The sequence below is a fragment of the Podarcis vaucheri genome (genome assembly GCF_965113315.1).
Source record: "Podarcis vaucheri genome assembly, chromosome: 2".
NCBI classification, from domain to species: domain Eukaryota; kingdom Metazoa; phylum Chordata; class Lepidosauria; order Squamata; family Lacertidae; genus Podarcis; species Podarcis vaucheri.
Window position 1 is genome coordinate 31051713 of NC_138760.1, and position 21724 is coordinate 31073436.

At 45.1% G+C, this 21724-nt stretch overlaps 1 protein-coding gene across 3 annotated transcripts; it reads left to right on the forward strand.

The window, feature by feature from the left end:
• The first annotated feature begins 1824 nt into the window (after positions 1–1824).
• COG1 (component of oligomeric golgi complex 1) lies at positions 1825–21604 on the forward strand. 3 transcript variants are annotated; one of them, XM_082212419.1, is made up of 15 exons: positions 1825–2191; positions 4689–4933; positions 6956–7137; positions 11024–11194; positions 11294–11450; positions 12669–12879; positions 13539–14327; positions 15246–15392; positions 16131–16292; positions 17776–17903; positions 18863–18971; positions 19965–20074; positions 20167–20245; positions 20597–20637; positions 21443–21604. In XM_082212419.1, exons 1-15 carry the CDS (start codon positions 1841–1843, stop codon positions 21462–21464), a joined length of 2904 nt encoding a protein of 967 aa, XP_082068545.1. In that variant the 5' UTR covers positions 1825–1840; the 3' UTR covers positions 21465–21604. The 3 variants fall into 3 exon arrangements, with proteins under 3 accessions (XP_082068545.1, XP_082068544.1, XP_082068546.1); XM_082212418.1 differs by lacking the exon at positions 20597–20637; XM_082212420.1 differs by lacking the exon at positions 20597–20637 and having other exon boundaries at positions 2172–2287.
• Positions 21605–21724: the final 120 nt, after the last annotated feature.

Here is a 21724-nt window from a genome sequence, read left to right on the forward strand (position 1 = left end):
CGGGGTGAGCTCCCATTGTTCGGTCCCTGCTCCTGCCAACCTAGCAGTTCGAAAGCACATCAAGTGCAAGTAGATAAATAGGTACCACTCCGGTGGGAAGGTAAACGGTGTTTCTGTGTGCTGCTCTGCTTCGTCAGAAGCGGCTTAGTCATGCTGGCCACATGACCCGGAAGCTGTACACCGGCTCCCACGGCCAATAAAGCGAGAGTCGGCCACGACTGGACCTAATGGTCAGGGGTACCTTTATCTTGTGTTACAGACGCTTCAGGTTACACACTCTGCTAACCCAGAAATAGTACCTCGGGTTAAGAACTTTGCTTCAGGATGAGAACAGAAATTGCGCAGCAGCAGCGGGCGGCAGCGGGAGGCCCCATTAGCTAAAGTGGTGCTTCAGGTTAAGAACAGTTTCAGGTTAAGAACGGACCTCCAGAATGAATTAAGTTCTTAACCCGAGGTACCACTGCAGAAGGGTGTGGTCGAGGGGTCGGCAACGTTTTTTGAGGCCGATCTGGTCCACTCCCCAGCAGACCTCTTAGTGGGCTGGAGCGTGTGTGCCCGTGCATGCGCTCAAGCTATTTCCGGCTCCTCCATTGGCGCTCTTCCGACCTGGAAGTTGGTCCCTGCAGCGAGGAAAAAAATGGTGCCATGGGGGGGGGGGAAAGCCAGTGGCGTAGCATGGGGGGTGCAGGGGGGGCTGGCCGCACCGGGCGCAACATCTGGGGGTTAGGGTTAGGGGGCGCAAATCCACGGGTTAGGGGGCGCAAATTACTTGCCTTGCCCCGGGTGCTGACAACCCACGCTACGCCACTGGGAAAAGCACAGAATCCCCATGCCGATCCACGGAATGGCCGTGGGCCAGTTCCAGGAAGCTCATGGGCCAGAAGCGGCCCATGGTCCTTACGTTGCCAACCTCTGGTCTGGTCAATTTAGGTTACAAGTGGAAGCTGCAACAAAAGGTGGAAGCATGGAATGCTTGTGTTCAGGGTTCTAGCTATCCTGCTTCCATTGCACCTTGTCAGTATTTAATGGGCTCTTTGCATGCTATGTCACCGCTGGGTGCTTGTAGAAGTCGGCTGGTAGTTCATTTTTCTCTTCTTCTTTGGCAATCGCTTGTATAGGAGTATGATTGTCTTCCATGAACACTAACTTAACAGTGAGTCCATAAGTCACCTCAGGTAGTGCATTGATGCATCAGCAGAGTATAAAGAGCCCTGGAAAAGTCTTCAGAGGTTTCTTGCTCCCAGCAGAAAAAGTTTCTTCTCCAGTTAAGGCAAGCCTCTCCCACACAGTTCTAAGTAACAAAATGTTTATTGTCTTCAGATACAAGACAAAGCTAAACACTACTAAAACATTCCTGTTTAGACAGGCCTTACCTAGATACTTAGAAAGGTGACTCGATTTGTTTTAGTATTTTACCTTCTTGTATGTTTTAAAGCATGGTTGTAGCTCTTTCTTGATTTCACTGCTTTATCTTTTCTGTAAACCGCTTTGGGGTTCTTTTAAGTGGTGCATAAATTTTAGGGTTTTTTTTAACATTTATGAAATAAAATTTTGTTTTGCAGATTTTTATCTGTGCCTCGTCTACAGTTTCATCTGTAGACGAAATAATATTGAGTTCGGAAGACGCTCGGTTCCCTTTAAGAGCCGAGAGACAACGACTCTGCCCTACACAAAGATGGCGCCCGCGAGGCTGAACTAAGGGAAATCTCGCCTGCCCTTCCAGGCCGAGAAGCGCCCTTGCCCCTGCCAAAGATGGCGAACGTTGACACGTCAGAGGTGGGAGGCGGGAGGCGACGCGGCCCGTTCCGGTTGAGGGAAAGGCGGCGGCGGGACTACGGCGATGGCGGCGACGGCGTCTGCCGAGGCGGCGGCGCTGGACGCCCTGAAGCGGGGCGGCCCGGGGGCGGCCGAGTCGCTCTTCGAGGCGCACGCGGTGGCGGAGCTGAGGGCCGTGGAGCGGCAGGTCCGCGCGGGCATCGAGGGCAAACGGGAGGAGCTCCGGCAGATGGTCGGCGAGCGCTACCGGGACCTCATCGAGGCGGCCGACACCATTGCCGAGATGCGGCTCAGCGCCGAGCACCTCGTGGAGGCCGTGCGGGGGCTGCAGCAGCGGCGGGCCAAGGGACGCGGCGCCGGAGGGGGCGGCGCCCCTCATAACGGCCAGCCCGCCGCGCGGAGGCCGGCGGTTGAGGTGGGGACTTGCTGAGGGGCGCGGTGGGGGGAGGGCGTGTGTGGGGGTGTCTTAAACCTGGCTCCCGCCAGCTGCTGTGGGTGGACTACAACTCCCGTAAGTGCATCACAGGTTCAGGAAATGGTCTGAGGTGATTGGGAAGCCATTACGTCGTTTAATACAGTGTTTCCCAATCTCATGGATTTATTTATTTTTTGGTTCGGGGTGGTGGTGGGGGTTTGCAGGCAAAGTTGCTGAGCTTTTTTGTTTTTAGAAAGGGGATACACCAAAGTTGTTGAATGGGGGTGTCACGGTTATATATATATATATATATATATATATATATATTTGCTTTCGTAGATTTTCACGGGTATAGGAATGCAGGTTTTGGTGTCTTCGGGTGTCTTCCCGTGTAAGAGTCGGGGTGTCTGTGCGACGTTTCGACGAGGTCTCACTCGTCATCTTCAGGCTGGTGCTTTCGGCTTCTTGTTACTGGAACAGAGCAGAGTCTGGTGTTTGAGTTCCTATAAATACTGTTGAGGGGTGTGGTGTATAGCCTCCAACGTTCTGGGCAGAGAGGAAGTTCCTAGATTAGTGTGCCTTTTCTTCTTTTGTTCCTTAATTACTTGAGGGATATCTTGAGTGATTTCATGAGTGATATTCTGAATACCACTGGGTGGGTCATTAAGTGTAGATTAGTTGCTAAAGCTTTCGTGTCTTGACCTCTTGAGCTTGTGAAGAGTTTTTCTGAGAAGATGGTTGTGCTGCATTTAGTTGTGCTCTGGCTTGGCTTCGTGTATAGGGGCGAGCTATGGTTTTGTGCCTTGTGCCAGCCAGATCTGTGTAGGGATTGCCGGGGGGTGCAGCATCCGGAGGTGCCACTATAGTTTGGTTGCTGGATGGAGTCTGTAATATGTCTGTGGAGAGGGTCTGGGTTTGGGTCTGGTGTGGTTGATTGGTGACGGCGTTCTGTGTGCCTCTGGTTCTGGTGTCGGTTTTTGTGGGGAGGGCTAATTTCCAGATGTCTGGCAGGCGGGACGTGTCGTCACGCTTGTTCATGTTGTGAGGGTGTTTCTCTATCTCGATGGCTTCCATGATTATTCTCTTTTAAGGAACAAAAGAAGAAAAGAACAAAAGATGACGAGTGAGACCTCGTCGAAACGTCGCACAGACACCCCGACTCTTACACGGGAAGACACCCGAAGACACCAAAACCTGCATAGATATATATATATATATAACACGTGTGTGTGTTTATATGTATGTATGTTTGTGTGTGTGTATATACACGCGCGCGCACACACATATATGCATATATACACACATACACACCCCACAAGGAGGACATGGCTACACCCTGCTGTTTTTGGACTACAACTCCTACTACCCCTGACCTGCTGGCTAGGGAGGATGGGAGTTGCAGTCTCAACAACTGCTGGGGACTCAGGTTTGAGAAGCACTACTACCCGCTGGGGGGGGGTTTCCCCCAATTAATTAACAATCGCCTTTGTTCATTAGAAGATTCCTACCCTATTGAGGAAGCAGGAGAAGGTGTAAGTGCATTGTAGGCCGTTCAGGAAATTATCTGGGGCAATGTGTTTAAAGCAGTGTTTCCCAAACTTGTGTCTGCTTGGTGTTTCCTTTGTGTCCCCCCCCCCCGGTTAATTAACAGTTAACTTTGCTAGTTAGAGACATTCTACCCATCAAAATGTGTGAGGAAGCAGGAGAAGACGTAAGTGCACTACAGGTTCAGGCAGGGCTTTATTTTTTCAGCCGGAACTGAAAAAAGTTCTGTCACCTCTCAGGTGGGCGCCATTGCCATTCTTAAGAGAACAAGGGAGGTGTTCATTGTGAGTTCTGGCACCTTTTTTTCTAGGAAAATAGCACTGGAATCATTCAGAAAATGATCAAGGTAATCCGAAGCTGTTACATCATTTAAAACTTGAAAAGTGAGTTAGTCTGATCAGTGTTTTGATGGGTGAGCTCCTAGGTAAGGTAAGCGTTCCAAAGTAAAAGATTAATAAAGCAAAGCAGAGGTGGGAACTAGCTGGGTTTTTTGCCCTGGGTGAAGCCTCCTGAATGGCACCATTGAGGCTTCCAGCCTGTGTTTGTGCATTTGCAAATATGTGGCGTTTGTGTGCCAAACTGGGTCTTTGTTCCCGGTGAAATAAAGCCTACTTTTGCCCCTGTAGCAAAGAGAACTGATATGTGTTATGTTAACTTATACCTTAACCTCCATGATCGTATTATAAACTTTCTTATAAGTAGCTAGCTACCCATGTTGCTTATCTACTAGTACAGCTCCTACGGGAATCTTTTGTCCTTTTTGAGTTAGTAAACATGGGTAAACTGTGCACTTAATATAACAAACCCTGTGGCATATAGTTATATGAACTATAATTCTGAATATATGCTAGCAACATCTCCTCTTTTTCAAAATGCTTTCAATCCATGCTCCAGTAGTTTCTGTATGTGCATCAATTTATTTCATAGGGTGCACGTATTTTTCCCTACCTAGGCAGTACGCCAGTCACAGGAGAAGTTCTACTGTTTGGCAGCACAGATCCAACTACTATTGCAGATTCCTGAGAAAATCTGGAGTGCTATGGAATCCTCTCAGTACTTATATGCCACCCAGTTGTACCTGCTATGCTGCCACCTCCAGCGCCTCCTGCAGCTGGATTCTTCTGGCGCCAGCTACAGCCCAATTCTGGCACGTTTTCCTATCCTTGCACGACAAGTAGCTGCAGCTAGCCATTTCCGGTAAGTAGCCAGCCAATTTCGTCTTCTTCTAGCTTTGCTCATCTTGTTGCTGTGATGCATTGGCTGCATCATGATTGGATTACAGTAACACACTTAACTACAGGGCTGCCCTCGAAAACAACTAGAATGTTTTAGTTGCTGTGAAATGTTACCGCAAATGCTGTTGGGGTTTGTTAGCTGCTTTGCGTGCCTTTGTGGAAAGTGAGATAAAAATGTTAATATTAATTTGAAAAGGCTTATTTTGAACAGTAGGCCTTCCTCTCCCAAGAACTTGGACTTAGAAATGGTATCAGAGACACAAAAGATGCTGCTAAGTAGCTTAGAGAACTATAGTCCTGCAGTTTTGTCACTAAGCACAGAATAAGGTATTTTAACTGCAAATCTGTCAGTTTCCATAATATTCTGAGAATCTCTACTATCTGATTTCTACCACCCATTGTTGTGAAGGATTTATGACAAGCAATAAATGGGTGCAGTTCTTAAAACTTTAAAACCCAGCGGTGATGAGAGTATGCTTAAGGTGTGTGTATGCTTAAGCTGCATAACTTGGCTGTTGAACAGCTACAAGGAAGTAGAGAGTTCAAAAAATTAAACAAACAATATTCAAATTGTTTCCCGAGTTGCCCCTGAAAATTAGTCTCTTGGATGTGTTCAGTTCTATCTCTTGCTTTCCTTATGGAAAACTGAACCAAGTGTGTTGGTGATTGGATAGGCTCCTGAGGGCTGCCAAAAGTTCTAACATTGCAACAGAAGCAGGTGTGTGAGTAAATGGGTACATACACATTTCTGGTTTAGAAGCTGCAGCTCCAGTCAGTTTCTGCAACAGCTCCTCTGCCTTATGGCTAAGTCGAAAATATGATTGACTCCATTGCGGAGACTATCTGGAGCTATGTATTGCTTAGCCCTAGCTTTTGGATTATGTTATGCATGCAAATTACTGTAGAATCTGGGAGAAGTTTGTTTTGGTTGCACCAGAGCCATTTATTAAAACTTCCCTGATGTTTGAGTTGGACATTTCACATGAATATTGATTGCTTACTTTATACACACACACAACACATACACACACAATCTTCTAAATGGATTGCATCCGCTCTAGACACTTGCTTCAGGTCATTCTGCTGGTTGTAATGCGTTCCCTCGGAGGATTGATGATAAGCCTAAAATTAGTATGCTTTGTTAGATTTGGTTGTCCATCTAGATTGGTGTTCTTTGTTTAGGTTTTTTTTTAATCTAATACTTTTGGGAGAAGGAAGAAGATCAGGAACCTTTGGGACTGTGCATTATATTTAGGTCTGTCTCTGACCCTTATTGCTGTTGGCTTTATGAAATGCGTCCTCCACATATGCCACTGTCCTGCCAAAGCGCTAAAAATGTTGGATATAGTGATGGTTTAAAAAAATCTAACAGACATATTTTAAAAAAGAAAATAAAAAATAGAGTGAAAAGGAAGATAAGCATATACCTGCTGCAGTTCTTTACCCATTTGCCTTTGAGTTAGCTCCAAGAATTAAGTGGGACTTACTTCTGAACAGGATTGTGCAGTTGAGTGCCATCTCTTTCATACTGTACATAATGGAGTTACATAATTACCAGGCAGCATGGTCACTGCAGGAAACAGTTTTGGGAAGAGGGACCAGCTGAGCTGATGGTGTATGACGCTTTTACTAACTTGCCCTTTTCTAATATGTGGCCAATTGGAATGGCTGCTGCTGAAGGCAATTCTAGGAAGAGAGGAGCAAACTGGAATTGGTCCTAGCCACGCTGATGAAAGGGGTTTGCATCCACAGCATAATAGCTTTAATATCACTTTTTAGTCTATTAACATAGATCCGAGTTATTATTCACCCAAAGCTCCCTTCAGTTAGGCAAGAGAAGTAAAATAGCTACCACTTTCTTTATGATGTTATGCAGCTCTAAGCTATCATTTCCCACCACTGATTCTTGTTTTGAACTTTACATTTCTTCATTGAGTGTTGTACAGCACACCTCTTGACGGTGCCTCCTTTGTCTACCAATTAGGTCAACAATCCTACATGAGAGCAAGTTGCTACTGAAATGCCAGACCGTTTTGGACCAAGCCGTAGCAGAGGCATTGTGTTCAGCCATGCTTCTTGAGGGGAGTTCTCCACGCCAGGCTCTTGCTGACTTCCTGCTGGCCAGGAAATCTGCAATTCAGCAGCTTCTGGATCAGCCCCATCATGGTGAGTGCAAGTGAAATTTTCATCTAAATCAGTGTACAGCAACCTCGGGTTACGTACAGTGGTACCCCGCAAGACGAACGCCTCGCGAGACGAAAAACTCGCAAAACGAAAGGTTTTTTCGTTTTCGAGTTGCCTCGCAAGACGAATTTCCCTATGGGCTTGCTTCGCAAAACGAAGCTTGCCCCGGGGACAGCGGGTCTTCTCTTTTGAAGCAAGGGGCTGCGGGGAGATAGCGATCTCCCTGCAGCCCTTTGCTGCAAAAGATGTCCGGGGGAAGCGGGGAAGAAGCGCTTCTTCCCCGCTTCCCCCGGACGTCTTTTGCAGGGTTGCCGGCATGCCGAAGCCTGCACGCGCTGACATCAGCGCTCCCAGGCTTCGCGGACCTCTGCTGGCGGAGAGGTCCGCGAAGCCTTGGCCGGACAGCTTTTGAAGGCAGGCGGGGGGGAGCAAAGACTTTCGCCCCCGCCAGCCTTCAGAAGAGGAAGGCTGGCGGGGGGCAAAAGTCTTTGTCCCCCCTGCCTGCCTTCCCAGGGGCTTTTAAATCGCCCCGGACAGCGGAGAAGTCCTCCGCTGTCCCTGGGCGATTTTAAAATGCTGCCCGCCAGCATTTTAAGATCGCCCCGGACAGCGGAGAAGTCCTCCGCTGTCCCGGGGTTTTTTAAAATGCTGGGGGTGGGAAGAAAAGCCCTTGTCCCCCCCCCAGCCTTCAGAAGAGGTCCGGGGACAGACTGTCCCCGGACCTGGTCTGAAGGCGGTTTCCCTAGGAACGCATTAATTGATTTTCAATGCATTCCTATGGGAAACCGTGCATCGCAAGACGAAAAAACCGCAAGACGAAGAGAATTGCGGAACGAATTAATTTCGTCTTGCGAGGCACCACTGTACTGCCCTTGTTGCGTATGCTACAGGATACGCATGCGGCAAACCCAGAAATAATGGGAAGGCTTTTGACGCCTGCGCAGAAGCAGGCTACTGCCACGTGCACCTGTGCAGAACAGGCACTTCTGGTTACGAATGTTTTGGGGTGCGCACGGACCCCCAGAATGAATTAAAATCGTATCCAGAGGTATCACTGTACCATCTCAGGCCACTTCCCTGGTCTAAACCTTTGTTTCTTCCATCAGATGGACACTAAGCAGACTTATTCCTACACTGAATAATAATAATAATAATTTATTATTTATACCCCGCCCATCTGGCTGGGTTTCCCCAGCCACTCTGGGCGGCTTCCAAAAGAATATTAAAATACTATGATACATCAAACATTAAAAGCTTCCCTAAACAGGGCTGCCTTCAAATGTCTTCTAAAAGTCTGATAGTTGTTGTTCTCTTTGACATCTGGTGGGAGGGCGTTCCACAGGGAGGGCACCACTACCGAGAAGGCCCTCTGCCTGGTTCCCTGTAACTTGGCTTCTCGCAGTGAGGGAACCGCCAGAAGGCCCTCGGTGCTGGACCTCAGTGTCTGGGCAGAACGATGGGGGTGGAGACGCTTCTTCAGGTATACTGGACCGAGGCCGTTTAGGGCTTTAAAGGTCAGCACCAACACTTTGAATTGTGCTCGGAAACGTACTGGGAGCCAATGTAGGTCTTTCAAGACCGGTGTTATATGGTCTCGGCCGTTCCCAGTCACCAGTCTGGTTGCTGCATTCTGGATTAGTTGTAGTTTCCGGGTCACCTTCAAAGGTAGCCCCACGTAGAGCGCATTGCAGTAGTCCAAGTGAGAGATAACCAGAGCATGCATCACTCTGGCGAGGCAGTCCGCGGGCAGATAGGGTCTCAGCCTACGTACCAGATGGAGCTGGTACACAGCTGCCCTGGACACAGATTTAACCTGTGCCTCCATGGACAGCTGTGAGTCCAAAATGACTCCCAGGCTGCGCACCTGGTCCTTCAGGGCACGGTTACCCCATTCAGGACCAGGGAATCCCCCACACCTGCCCGCCTCCTGTACTTCTGTCTTGTCAGGATTCAGTCTCAATCTGTTTGCCGCCATCCATCCTCCAACCACCTCCAGACACTCACACAGGACTGTCACCGCCTTCACTGGTTCTGATTTGAAAGAAAGGTAGAGCTGGGTATCATCTGCATACTGATGAACACCCAGCCCAAACCCCCTGATGATCTCTCCCAGCGGCTGCATGTAGAATAAATGTCAGTGGCAATTTATTGGTTTCAGAGATGTCAGTGTTTCCCCACCCCATTAATAAAGTAATGGCTATATATCTGCCTTGTCTTTGGAGAAGTCACTAACAGTAGTTCACTTGAGACTACTGTAGTTTTGGGATTATTTCACAGCAATATTCATGTATTTCTAATCCCAAAGTAGAAGTAATAACTAGAAGGGTCTATTAACTAGCCGGATCGGATGTAAGGCCTTTTTTGAATGTAGGGATGACTACCACAGTGGCCCAAACTTTAGGAAATAACCCAGATGAATCAATAAGTGAAAATATTACTGCCAGCAGGGAGGCCCACCAGTCGATGTTAGATTTCAGCAGTTCTGGGGGCAAATAGTCTATGCCTGGTGCTTTATTATTTTTAAACTGTGAAATTAAGGTTCTTGGCCTCAGTTATAGATACTGGAGTCTGGTAAGTTTACCAAAGATTCTGGTTTTTGGTTGACCTCATCATCCTGCCCATGATAGAGTGATAATATTGCATCTGATAGTACACACTGGAACATTACAAGTATTCTCCAGCAGGCCTGATATTGTATGCCAGAAGAGGCAGATGTCCTTATCGTGAGGGGCCTTTATTAAGATATGCCAAGCGTGTTTTTCTGCTTTCTGTTTTTCCCCATCTTAGCAGGAGTTTATACTTCTGTCTGAGGGAAACATATTCATTAATTAAGAGGGGTAAATTAGAGTTCCTGTATTTACAGTAAACTCTCTTCAGCTGGCTTTTAGCCTGCTTGCACTCTTTGTCAAACCGGCTGGAAGATCCCATTGATCTTCTTGAGCCACTGTTCTTGATCTCAGTTCTCAAGTGGTCTTGCAACCTGTCAGTCAAAATCTTAAATAAATTTATAGCCTCAGCAGCAGAGGTAACTGAGATAATAGCAGTATGAATAGTCCTTAAGTCATCTACATGAAGGTGAGTCAGCGCTAGATTGAGTACTGGTGTCCACTTAATTCTATTGCCTGCAGGAACACCTAAGTTTGCATTAGAGATAAATTGAGTTTTGGGGGGAGAATTGTTAAAGTTAGAATCTTAAGAGTTGGAAGGGACCCAAGGGTCATCTAGTCCAACTCCCTGCAATGCAGGAATCTCAGCTAAAGCATCCATGACAGATGGCCATCCAATCACTGCTAAAAAGCCTCCAAGGAAGGAGAGTTGACTACCTCTCGTGGGAGTCTGCTCCACTGTTGAACAGCTCTTACTTTCAGAAGGTTTTTCCACTTGTTTAGTCTTAAATCTACTTTCCTGTAACTTGAAGCCATTGCCTCGAGTCCTGCCCTCCAGGAGAAAACAAGCATGCTCCCTCTTCCATGTCACAGTCCTTAAGATATTTGAAAATGGCTATCATATCTCCTCTCAGTCTCCTCTTTTCCAGGCTAAACATACCCAGCTGCTTCAAGCGCTCCTCATAAGGATTAGTTTCCAAACCCTTGATCATCTTGGCTGCCCTCTTCTGCACATGTTCTAGCTTGTCAGCATCCTTCTTAAATTGTGGTTGTTGTTTGGATAACATTTTAAAACTGCTGTTTCTTCTCCCCTGCCCCCAGTTGAATTTTGAGGATATGGAAATATGTTAACCGTCAAATGATACTTTTTTTCTTTGCAACCCCGGGGCAGCAGTTGCAACGCAGAAGGTGTCTATCTATGAGCACAATATTTCTACCTTGCAAAATGGCTGCTGTTATTCACTGGCTCTTTTTTTAACCAGATGCTGGCATTAAAGCACAAGTCTGTTCCTTGGTGGAGCTGCTAGCCACAACCCTGTATCAAGCACATGCCCTCTTCTATTCCCTGCCAGAGGGAATGCCTCCAGACCCATCTCTTCCCTGTGGCTTGCTCTTCTCAACCCTGGAGACCATCACAAGCCAGCATCCAGCAGGTGAGCAGCAAAACTGGTAGGGACTATGCAAAATTAGCATGTTATCGCTGGTCAGGGCCTAGTTTAATCCTCAGTAGCCTGACCTCTTTTCTCCCCTAGGTAAGGGCATCACAGCTTTGAAGGAAGAAACCAAGCTGAGCAGCTCATTCAAATATTTGCCATCTTCCATCGCAGAATTCCAGCCAACACTCAGAACTCTGGCACATCCTATTAGCCAGGATTACCTTAGAGATACACTTCAGAAATGGATCAATATGTGAGTCTGAGGAACTAGCTTTGCCATCGTGATCCGATTGAAAAGCACATTGCCTGGTCCATTGTAGACTTGGGTAAAACTCTGGTTGTGTGAAAATCATTGTGGTTGCCAGTGCTTTTTTCCTAAAAAAAATGTTTAGGGGTACTCTCATTCCGTCTGAGATTCAGGAAACACTGTGGCAGGAAATGAGGTCGCCATTGGGGGTAGCAACGGAACTGAGGATTCACTGTGCTAGAGAAGAAACTAAAAAAATATAAATTTTTAGTTTCTTCTCCCGTTAGATTTACAAAATGTTTAGGGGTATGCGTACCCCCAGAAAAAAAGCACTGGTGGTTGGTACTGATTACCTGAATTCCATAGATTGAACAAATTAAGAAAAAGATGCAGCTTTCAAAAGTGTACCTAGATATTTTGTAGCACCCTAACGATTGTGGAATATGGCCTTCTGTTGGTCTCATTTGCTTCCTGCTGCCTCTGGGTTCTCTGGGATAATTATGGTCTATCTGGCAGCCCTAACTAACCAGGTAGTGCTGCCTTCTCAGCATCATTGTACCTTACCTTGGTCGGATTGGGGTCCACAGGTTTACAGGTGAAGCCAATCCGTTATTCCCATCAGTGCATCTGCACAGTCCCAACCTTGTCTTTGTCCTACCCCTTTCAACTCTGGGTAAGGTGCAGCAATGGAGAGTCATTTTAGTTGCTCCACCCTACCACCCAAATATTGTGCTTTAGTTTTCTGTCACTGCAAGGTGGATGAAATCTTATTTATTCTCTTTGCCATGGTCAATTTAAAAGGGTACCCTGCCTTTTACGCTCTAGTCACCACACAAGTGGAGGCTCAATATATTTGAACTCTCTTCCAGAGAACACTGCTGTGTTAAAACACTAGTGAAAGATAAGTGCCGATTTTGAGTTCATCATAATTTCATCTGTATTTACAAGATTGTGACACTTCACCTACCCATCATCCTTTGTTCAGGGAGAGTGTGAGTTTATCTTTACCTTTTGCCATCACATTGGCTCCTAGCTGTGCCTGTTTGACCCTTGTTTTACCTGATTCAGTGAAGGCCACAATTCACATAAGTAGATGAGTATTTTTCAATGCAGCTTTTAATTACTATGCAGGAAGAAGTAGTGGCTCTGCAATTATTGTGCAGGGAAAAGTAACTCCCAAGGGAGTCCTTCAGGCAGCGACTCATCTCCTAGCATTTCTTTCAGGTGCAATGATGACATCAGATCTGGGATCACAAACTTGCTGGTTTATGTGAAGAGCCTTAAAGGTCTGGCTGGAATCCGTGATGCTGTGTGGGAACTGCTCACCAATGAGTCCATGAGTCAGAACTGGGAGACAGTATGTCACCGGCTCCTTGACAAACCCATCTTTTTTTGGGAAGATTTGTTACAACAGCTTTTCTTGGACAGATTACAGGTATTGTCACAGTTGGGCTACGTAGCTCAAAGGTTAACAAACTAAGCCAAAATATTATTTGCCATGGAAATTGAGCTTTTTGGTTTGGGGCAATAGCTACTCCTGTGTAGGACTAGTTCAGAGATGTTTGTAATGTATTAGGAAATTTCCACTCTGGTTCTCTTTATGTGTAAAGGGAACTTTGTTCAGAGTAGAACTATCATCTGATTCTTATCATTTGTAGCAAAATATTGAAGCATCCACAAGCTCTTGTTTCCTCCTAACCCACGCTGGATGAATTGTTCTTATAATAATTATATATAATTATAATACTGTATATGTATTCTTTATACCTGGATACATCTTCCTGTTTACTTTCTAGAGAGCAGAAACCCATTTGACTGCATATTTGGTAGCAATATACTTTTTATGCTTACCACTTTTCCAACTTGGTCTAACTGCATTGGTTCCTTTGACATCAATTTTGAGTGGAACTTTGGGAAGAACCTTGGGGATTAAAGGGGGGGCAGATCTCAAGGACATTCCTCAAAACCTGAATGTTGGAGTTTATTTACACCCTGCTATTTCCTGCTATGTCTTAAAAGCATTCCCATGCTTCTGGTTGGGTCTGTGGTGATGCACCAGCTTTTGTCTCGGTGTAATGAGTTTTTATTTTCCAGACGCTGACAAAGGAAGGATTTGATGACATCTCCAGCAGCTCCAAGGAGCTCCTTGTTGCGTCTGTACAGGAACTTGAAGCCAAGGTTGATGCATCTGCCCACAACAAACATATGCTATTTGAACATAACATGGCCTCTTTCTTATGGTCAGAGAATCCAAATGACTTGCCACCAGATGCAGCCTGGATCAGTGTGGCAAACCGTAGTCAGTTCACCAAGAGTGGGTTATCCATGAAGGCCCAGGCCCACAGCCCACGAGTTCAAAGCTTCTGCAGCGCTCTGGATTCTAAGCTGAAGGCCAAGTTGGAGGACCTTCTGTCCTACTTGCCCTCTGACTCCTCTCTGCCTAAGGATGCTCTGCGTGTTCAACCCAGGAACTCTGCCTTTGACAGGTTTGCTGATGCAGGCACAGTAGAAGAACTGTTGCGCAGCCACTGCATCGGCTGTGTGGATTATGTGCTGGGTTGTGTTAGGGAAGAGCTGCATCAGGCTCAGGATGTACTTCAAGGATGTGCAGATGCTTTGCACAACCCCAAAATCAACACCGTTCTCTTCATGGCACGGCTCTGCCGATCATTGGGGGAGTTATGCCCGCATTTGAAGCAGTGCATTCTGGGTAAATCAGGTTACACAGAAAGTGTTCTGAGGGAGCCTTGGCCTTTGAAAAAGGTTGGGAAAGGGAAAACTCAAGAGGTGAATCCCATAAAGGCTAAATGGCAAGAATTAAAAGAACGGTTGCTGCAGGATAGCCTGTTTGCCTATCGGATTTGGAGCACAGCTGTTGCTAAAGTGAGTGTCTGTCTTGAAGGTGGTGGGATATCCCTTTCCTCTTGTGCTTTGGCTTGTTTTTTTACTGCATGCAATGCCTCCCACCTTACCATAAGAACAAATGCTTTGTGTGTGGCAGGGGTCAGCAACGTGCGGCCCCTGGGCTGGAAGTGGCCCACGGAGGCCGTTTAACCGGCCCACGAGCTGCCCCAGAACCGAGCCGCCTGCTCGGCAAGTCCCGGCGCACTGCACTAAACTGACACAGTGACTCGTTTCAGCGGTGCTGGAAATCTGTCTGTGCATGCACAGATGCCGGAAATCACAGGAGTGCATGCGATCCGGCCCACGGAGGGATCTCTGTGGGACCGATCAGGTCCAGGCAAGGTAAACCTTGCCGACCCCTGGTTTGTGGGGACCCTGTTAGTAGATGTTTGAAATCTGCAACAGATTGTAAAAAGGCAGGGAAATGTCTGAGCAGTATTCTCTTGTGTGCAGAAATGTCTTGAATTCTACTAGAATGCAATGAAGATCCTTGGCTTTTCCATGTTTCCTCACCAGAGCTGTGACACGACATTTAGCTCAGATAGCAAAGCAGGATTTGGCTAAAATCAGGGCTGATTATGCCTATTTTTTCCATGCTTCCCTCCATATCCGTGTCTGCCTCTCAGCATGCTAAGGCCAAAGAAATTGCTTCACATAATAATTAATTTTTGGTAGAAATAGTACTAAAATAAAATAAAGGATTTGAAATGAAGGAATGGAATTTGGTAGGACACTTATGGTGCCAGAATGGCAAATGGCAGTTTTCAGAAATTTCATATGTGAAAAATGATGCTGTGATAGTTGCAGGCTGACAACCTGTGGGCCCCAAATCTCACTTGGGCATAGAAAGATTGGTTCTGACACTCTCCTGCTGCTGTTATTCGTATTTTACACTAGGTCCTGGTTCAGGGGTTCACACAGTCATTGTTAAAGGGTCAAGCTGGATCCATTCTGGCAACAGCCACCAACTGGGAAGAGATTGAAATTGAAGAAGAGACTGAGACTGGAAGCAGTGTAAAGTCCAAGATACGGCTCCCTGTGCAGGTAGGTGGAAAGCAGTAAGATGCACGCAAACTGTTAGTCTGTACAGTGTTCTCAGTTTACATATATGGGAAAGGAGAACTGATATTCAAATGTGCACAATAACCCAGTAGCAGAGCTGAGACTGAAGCCCAAATCTCCTCAGTGCCTTTTCTGAGAGGATTGGGGAATGTTACAAAAGTGGGGTTCTGATAGCCACTTGGTTTGATTTTCTTTTTTCCCCTGATCATACCTCTAGAGAAGAGGAATCACAGTCATTAGGATCCAACACCTGCCTCCAGTTTCAAGTGGATTGGAAGCATAGAAGCCCCACTTCTTTCCTCTTATCTCCCTGTCAAAATAAGTGATATTCATTCATACTAAGAAGGCACATTTAGTACCAACTTGTGTTGTTGAGTCTTAGACATAGTTTAGAGTCTTAGACATAGTTTAGAAGGTTCATATGTAGACTTAACCTGGTGGAGGGTGATTTATAGCAAGAGTGGCTAACCTGTGGTCTTCCAAAAGTTGTTAGACTATAGCTTCCATCTTCCCTGACCACTGAGCATGCTGGCAAGGGCTGATGGGATTTGAAGTCCAACATTTGGAGGGCCACAAGTTGCCACCCTTGATTTGTAATACCACTTTATGCAGTTCAGGGTAATTGTCACTGTCAAAAGGAGTATGGAGCTGGCAAAGTAAAAAACAAACACTTGTCATTTCAAGAAAACATAATGTTTCCACCACTGGTATTCTTCACAGCCATCATGGTGTGTCCAGTCCCTCCTCTTCAGTTTGTGCCAAGAAGTCAATCGAGTTGGAGGCCATACCCTTCCCAAGGTCACCTTGCAAGAACTACTGAAGAATTGTATGACTGAAGTATTAGCTGGCTATGAAAAATTGTCAGGAGCGAGCCAGGAAAAGGTGCGTTGTTGGGGGTCTGCGGACCACTGCACAGTGTTTGACTAGATTGATAATCCTGCTCCAAGTGTGTATTCAAAAACCCAGGAAATGAAAAATGTGAATTGTCAAGAGCAAAACTATTGATTGGCTCCCGCTTTGCAAGGCTCGCTCATGGGGAAAGTTCTAACGCAGGAGCAGCCAATGTGGTGCCCACAGATGTTGCTGAGCTCAGTGCCCATCAGCCCCAGTCAGTGTAGCCAGTGGTTGTTCAACAACATTTGGAGGGTGACACATTCTGTCCCTTCAGACCATCTCGCTAGTTGAAAAAGTGAAGGGTGTATCTTTTGGGACTTTAATTGCACTGTTTTGTCACTAACCAAGTTGTACTCAGAACAGACCACTGAAAGTTTTGTTAAGTTGCTTGGAGACCTTTTTGTGCAGCAATAAACTATTAAGTTTAAGTAAATAATAAAAAAAATAGGCCTAAATTGGTCATGTCCGTTAATTTCAGTGGACCTACTCTGAGAATCAGTAATGTTGGCTTACAGCAAACCATTAGTCCTTGCGCATTTTCATAGCAGCACTTGAACTCCCAGGTCAGTACTAAAAAAGTATACTAGAAGCCTGATAGCATCTTTGCCCATGAATAAATCTGATTGGAATTGGCGCTACTTACAAGTATGTATGCGTTTGACTGTGGCATTAATCTTGCTTTCACCTCTTCTATGGAAGACAGCGAATCTCGGAGCAGCTCAGTTAACATAGGGCAGGATTCACCTAACTAGTCCAGTCAGCAGAAGCCCTACATAACAGGGCTCCCCTGCCACCTGCAATTGGCTTGGGGTGGGAGAACCCTCAAAAAAGCAAGCAGGGAGAGGGGAGGGGTAGTGTTCTGTCTGGCAAGCTGAAATACTTGCATAGAGGAAATGATTGGAAGAGTAACATGTTGAATTGCACCCTGAGTGAAGACCCTTCTCCATGCAATGATCTGACATTTTATGGGGAAGCATCTGAATGATGCAACTACAGGAGCAGGTCAGATTACGTGGGTCTTTCTCATAGAGTTGAAGTTCTTAATGGGGGAGGGTATGATTCCATGGGGAAAACTTGTATGTTTGTAACAGTGTGAGATCACTTTGCATGCTCGCACACAAGCAGTTACAGTAACTCTAAAATTTGGGCACTGAATAAATTGAGTTGTTCTACAACTGTCCGTGCTCTACCTTCTGTATGTAAGTGCTGCGATTCTTTGGCTATCTCTGCTATGAGATTTAAAACAAAAACAAAAAAAAAAAACAAAAATCCAGGTTCACAGGGGCCTAATAAACATTTTCAAACACTAGTGTGACTATCAGGGGACGACTTGTAGTATTTTGGGCACAGGACTACATAATCTAGATGCTTAAAGTGATTGTTGATGAAACTTTAAATATATGTGAGGACTGCTGGCCTAGGCATTTGCTTAAGAATCAACCTTATTTTTCCTTCCCCTATCTGTTTCTAGAAAGAAGGGAAGTTACCCATCACTCAGAACAGGGCGTTGCAACTCTTGTATGATCTTCGGTATCTGAATATAGTCCTGACAACTAAGAGTGAAGATATGAAAGGCAGCAGAAACAAGCAGGATTCCAGGTACAGTGCTCTGTCAAGAGTTGAGTGTTTTCAACAGTGGGTTTATTTTTTATTCCCTTTGCAAACCTCAAAATGTTATTGCACCCTTTGTGCTCTAGGCACATTGCACTGATATATCAGTGTGTATGTGAGGCTATATGCAGGGCTAGTAGGCTCAGACTTGCTTGCCTAGATATCTCAGCTATTTTCTCTCACCTGTGCAGAGCTGAATCTAGGTAATTTAATATTTTCGTACCAGCTCTGATTGTAACCACTACTTACTAAAAGTCAGTGCTGTTCATGGACTGATAATAAATTACGCTGAAGCGGGTAGGGTATACACTTGGATGCAGATCAGTCCATAGCTTAGGGCAGGGATACAAGCAGATGAGGCTGGCTGGAGAAAAACCAAGCAAACCTGTATCTCACTCTTTCCATTTGCAGAAAGAAGGAGCACTAGAAGAGGGCCCACAGCAGCAATCATGAGTAGCAAGATGCTCCCCAAATTCTGTAATCTGTGCATAAAGTTTTGTAACAGAACAATTCTTAAATAAGGAGCCGTTTAACAGAAATCCTTGTCAGAAATCTTGCAGATCTGTACACACAGGGCACAGCAGTGATTCCAGAAAGGGGGACAGTCTCAGTAGTTTCAAGGAAAGGTTACATTAAGGCAGCTTGCTAGAAACAGGGCATCTTGCTATATAAAATGTATTTGGAACATTTTAAGTTATTCCTCTGGCTTGTAAGGCATCAGCTCAACTGTAACCAGAAACCAGAATTTAGCTTTAAAAATGTTAAACTCTGTTCTCATTGCATTAATGGACTTTTAAATAGCTCAGCACAGGATCCTGTTAATCATTTCATTACTATGGTTGTAAAATGACTGAATGCCTGCTTTTTTTGTTTTCACATCAGTCTTTTCTTGTTGACTGTCAAAAATGTATCTCTGTCCGATATAAGCATTACTCCCTCTGTTTCAGAATTGAGAAAGAGATAGACTTTCTGGAAAGTTATATAGATCCCTTCGACTTGGATGTCTTTACACCACATTTAAACAGCAACCTTAATCGTCTGGTGCAGCGGACCTCTGTAAGTTCAGGCAAAAGAACATAACTGTTGCAATTATGTTTGGCTACTGTACTTAAAGATAGGGTGCTTTACTTGGTAAAATTAAACACATAGAAATGGTCTTTTGCACTTTGTTCCTTAGCAATTCATAGAACCAGTACAATAATGAAAACTAAGGGGGAAAGGGTTGTGTATGTATACAGTTGGATAGTGGTTTAAGCATGTAAACACATTTTAGGGTATACTTTGATCATGCAGTCCAATAGTTCTCAATTATTTGCAGCACTCAGAATCAAAGCATCGTTTGTCTCCCGAATAACCAAAACCAAAAATATCCCATGAGATTGTATGGATCTTATCCTTGGAAGTTCATGCCTCATAGTAGGCAAACACCTATCCCCAAGTGATATAAAAGTGAACCTGAAATCCTGGGGGAGAGGGAAACGTTTGTTTTAAACACAAATGGCCAGGTTGACAGTTAAGAGTTTGCCTTGTGTTTGTTTAAGGGTACTAGACAGAGGGCCTTCTCGGTAATGGCACCTGCCCTGTGGAATGCCCTCCCTTCAGATGTGAAGGAAATAAACAGCTATCTTCTCTTTAAAAGACATCTGAAGGCAGCCCTGTTTAGGGAAGTTTTTAATATTCAATGCTGTATTGTTTTTAACACTTGATTGAAAGCCGCCCAGAGTGGCTGGGGAGACTCAGCCAGATCGGCGGGGTATAAATAATAAAAATTATTATTATTACTTCCTTTGCTGCTTTCCAATCTAATAAATCCTATTTCTGGTTCACTGAGCACTTGGCACTTAATTCGTTCCAGATGTCCGTTCTTAACCCGAGACACCACTTTAGCTAATGGGACCTCCCGCTGCCGCCGCCACACAATTTCTGTTCTCATCCTGAAGCAAATGTCTTAACCCGAGGTACTATTTCTGGGTTAGCAGAGTCTGTAACCCAAGGTACCACTGTACTGCCACCACAACCAAGCAATTACCTTTTTCTGTGCTCCTCTAGGTCCTGTTTGGCTTATTAACAGGGGCAGAGAATCAGTACACCAGCCGAAGCAGTAATTTAACTTCTCAAGAATTACATAACATCCTACCTCTAGCATCTAGTCAAATCAGGTAAGTGACTCATGCTATAGGCAATAGGAAGTCTGTGAAACAAAGCACGTGGGGGTGCAAAACATCTTACCACTTTTTTCCTTTTTTTTCAGATTTGGGCTGTTGCCACTTAGCATGTCAAGCTCACGCAAGACTAAATCAGCTATGAGAAACACTGAACAGAAGGCTCAGGTTTGTCCCTTTATTCTAGCTTATGGTTTTCTCCACTCTTGCCCACTGGTAATGGTAATGTTAATGCTAATATTTTCCTAGGGAGCCCAGGGTGCTGTTGTTAGGTTTAAAAAAAAAAAAAAAAATCAGAAACTCATGCCACAATTTCCTTTGGACACTTCAGGAGTAGCATATACTTTTCTAGGTTTGAAGATGAATTAGTTAAATAGTTTGTCAAATTGTGTATAGGAGTCAATAGCAACATTAGCATATATTGTTAGTACAGACTTGCACATTGACAGCTTATCTCTAATAATAGTAAGGTATGTTAAAGGAGTGATTAATCTAACTGTCTTGTACCCTTCATTCTAGTATGATGCTGACCAAGTAACCCCTGAAGAAATCTTGCTGGGGTATTAATGCATGTGTGAATTGAGTGGCTTCCTCTCCTTTGTAGGCTTCTGTGCTAAGGCTTGCTTATGTAGCTATAGAACTTGATAGCTGCTGTCAAACTTACCAAGTTTACATATGAGAAATTGACTGCATACTAGCAGCTGGCATGGGTTTCCTTCTGTATTGCTATGCAACTACACCCTAGAAGCTGCTGCAGGGAAGGGTGGACAAAGAGGTCTAAAGTTCTCAGTATGTAAAGAAATTCACATGTTAAATATCAGAAGCATCCGTTGCTATGGCGGGGTTATGTTTGGACATATGTTGCACATACATTTTAATGAACCTAATTTTAGACTAAAATGAACTGACTGGTAATGTAAGACACTACTACATAAGCAAAATTGCCTCCCTTTCTGCTTGCCATTATGATGCTCCTTCCCTGTAGGAATAGAGTAAGCCTTTCAAAATAAGGGAAAGCTACTACTGTAGGTAAGAAAATGGACTTAACATGTCTGCCCGCTTACCTAGGAAGTTATTGATGGTTGCCGTAAGTGGAGTTGGGAGTAGGAGGTACTTTGAGCAGCAGACTGTGTTTCTGTGTCTCAAAAGCCTACAAGGGAAGTGTAAAATTTCCTGAACACGCCAAAAGGCTTCAAGGCAAGGGTGGTTGTTTCTACAGTTCTCTCTGCTACAAAGAGAACTGCACATATTAACCCCCACCCCCTGTCTGGTTTTATGTAGCTACTAATGAGCCTGCTCTGAATGCAAGCCAGCTTAAAAAGGAAGAAAGCCTAGGTTACTGACTTTCTTTTGCTAATTTAACAGATCCCAGCTGCTGCCCTTCTAAGAGCAGAAGAGACGTTCCGCCCTGGCTCCCTGTTCAGGCAGCTTGCAGCTGAGGAGGAGGACACAGCAGCACCATCTTTATTTAAACTTGGCTGGCTCTCTAGCATGACCAAATGATTCAATAAAATGTGAATGATTGTACTTTTGGCATGGTAAAAAGCATCTACTTCAGCATAACTTAACGGAGTGGAATTTAAGTTTTGGTACTTACTGCCAAAGAGACTGGACCCTTGCTTAGGTAACTTGAAGCTATTAACAGAA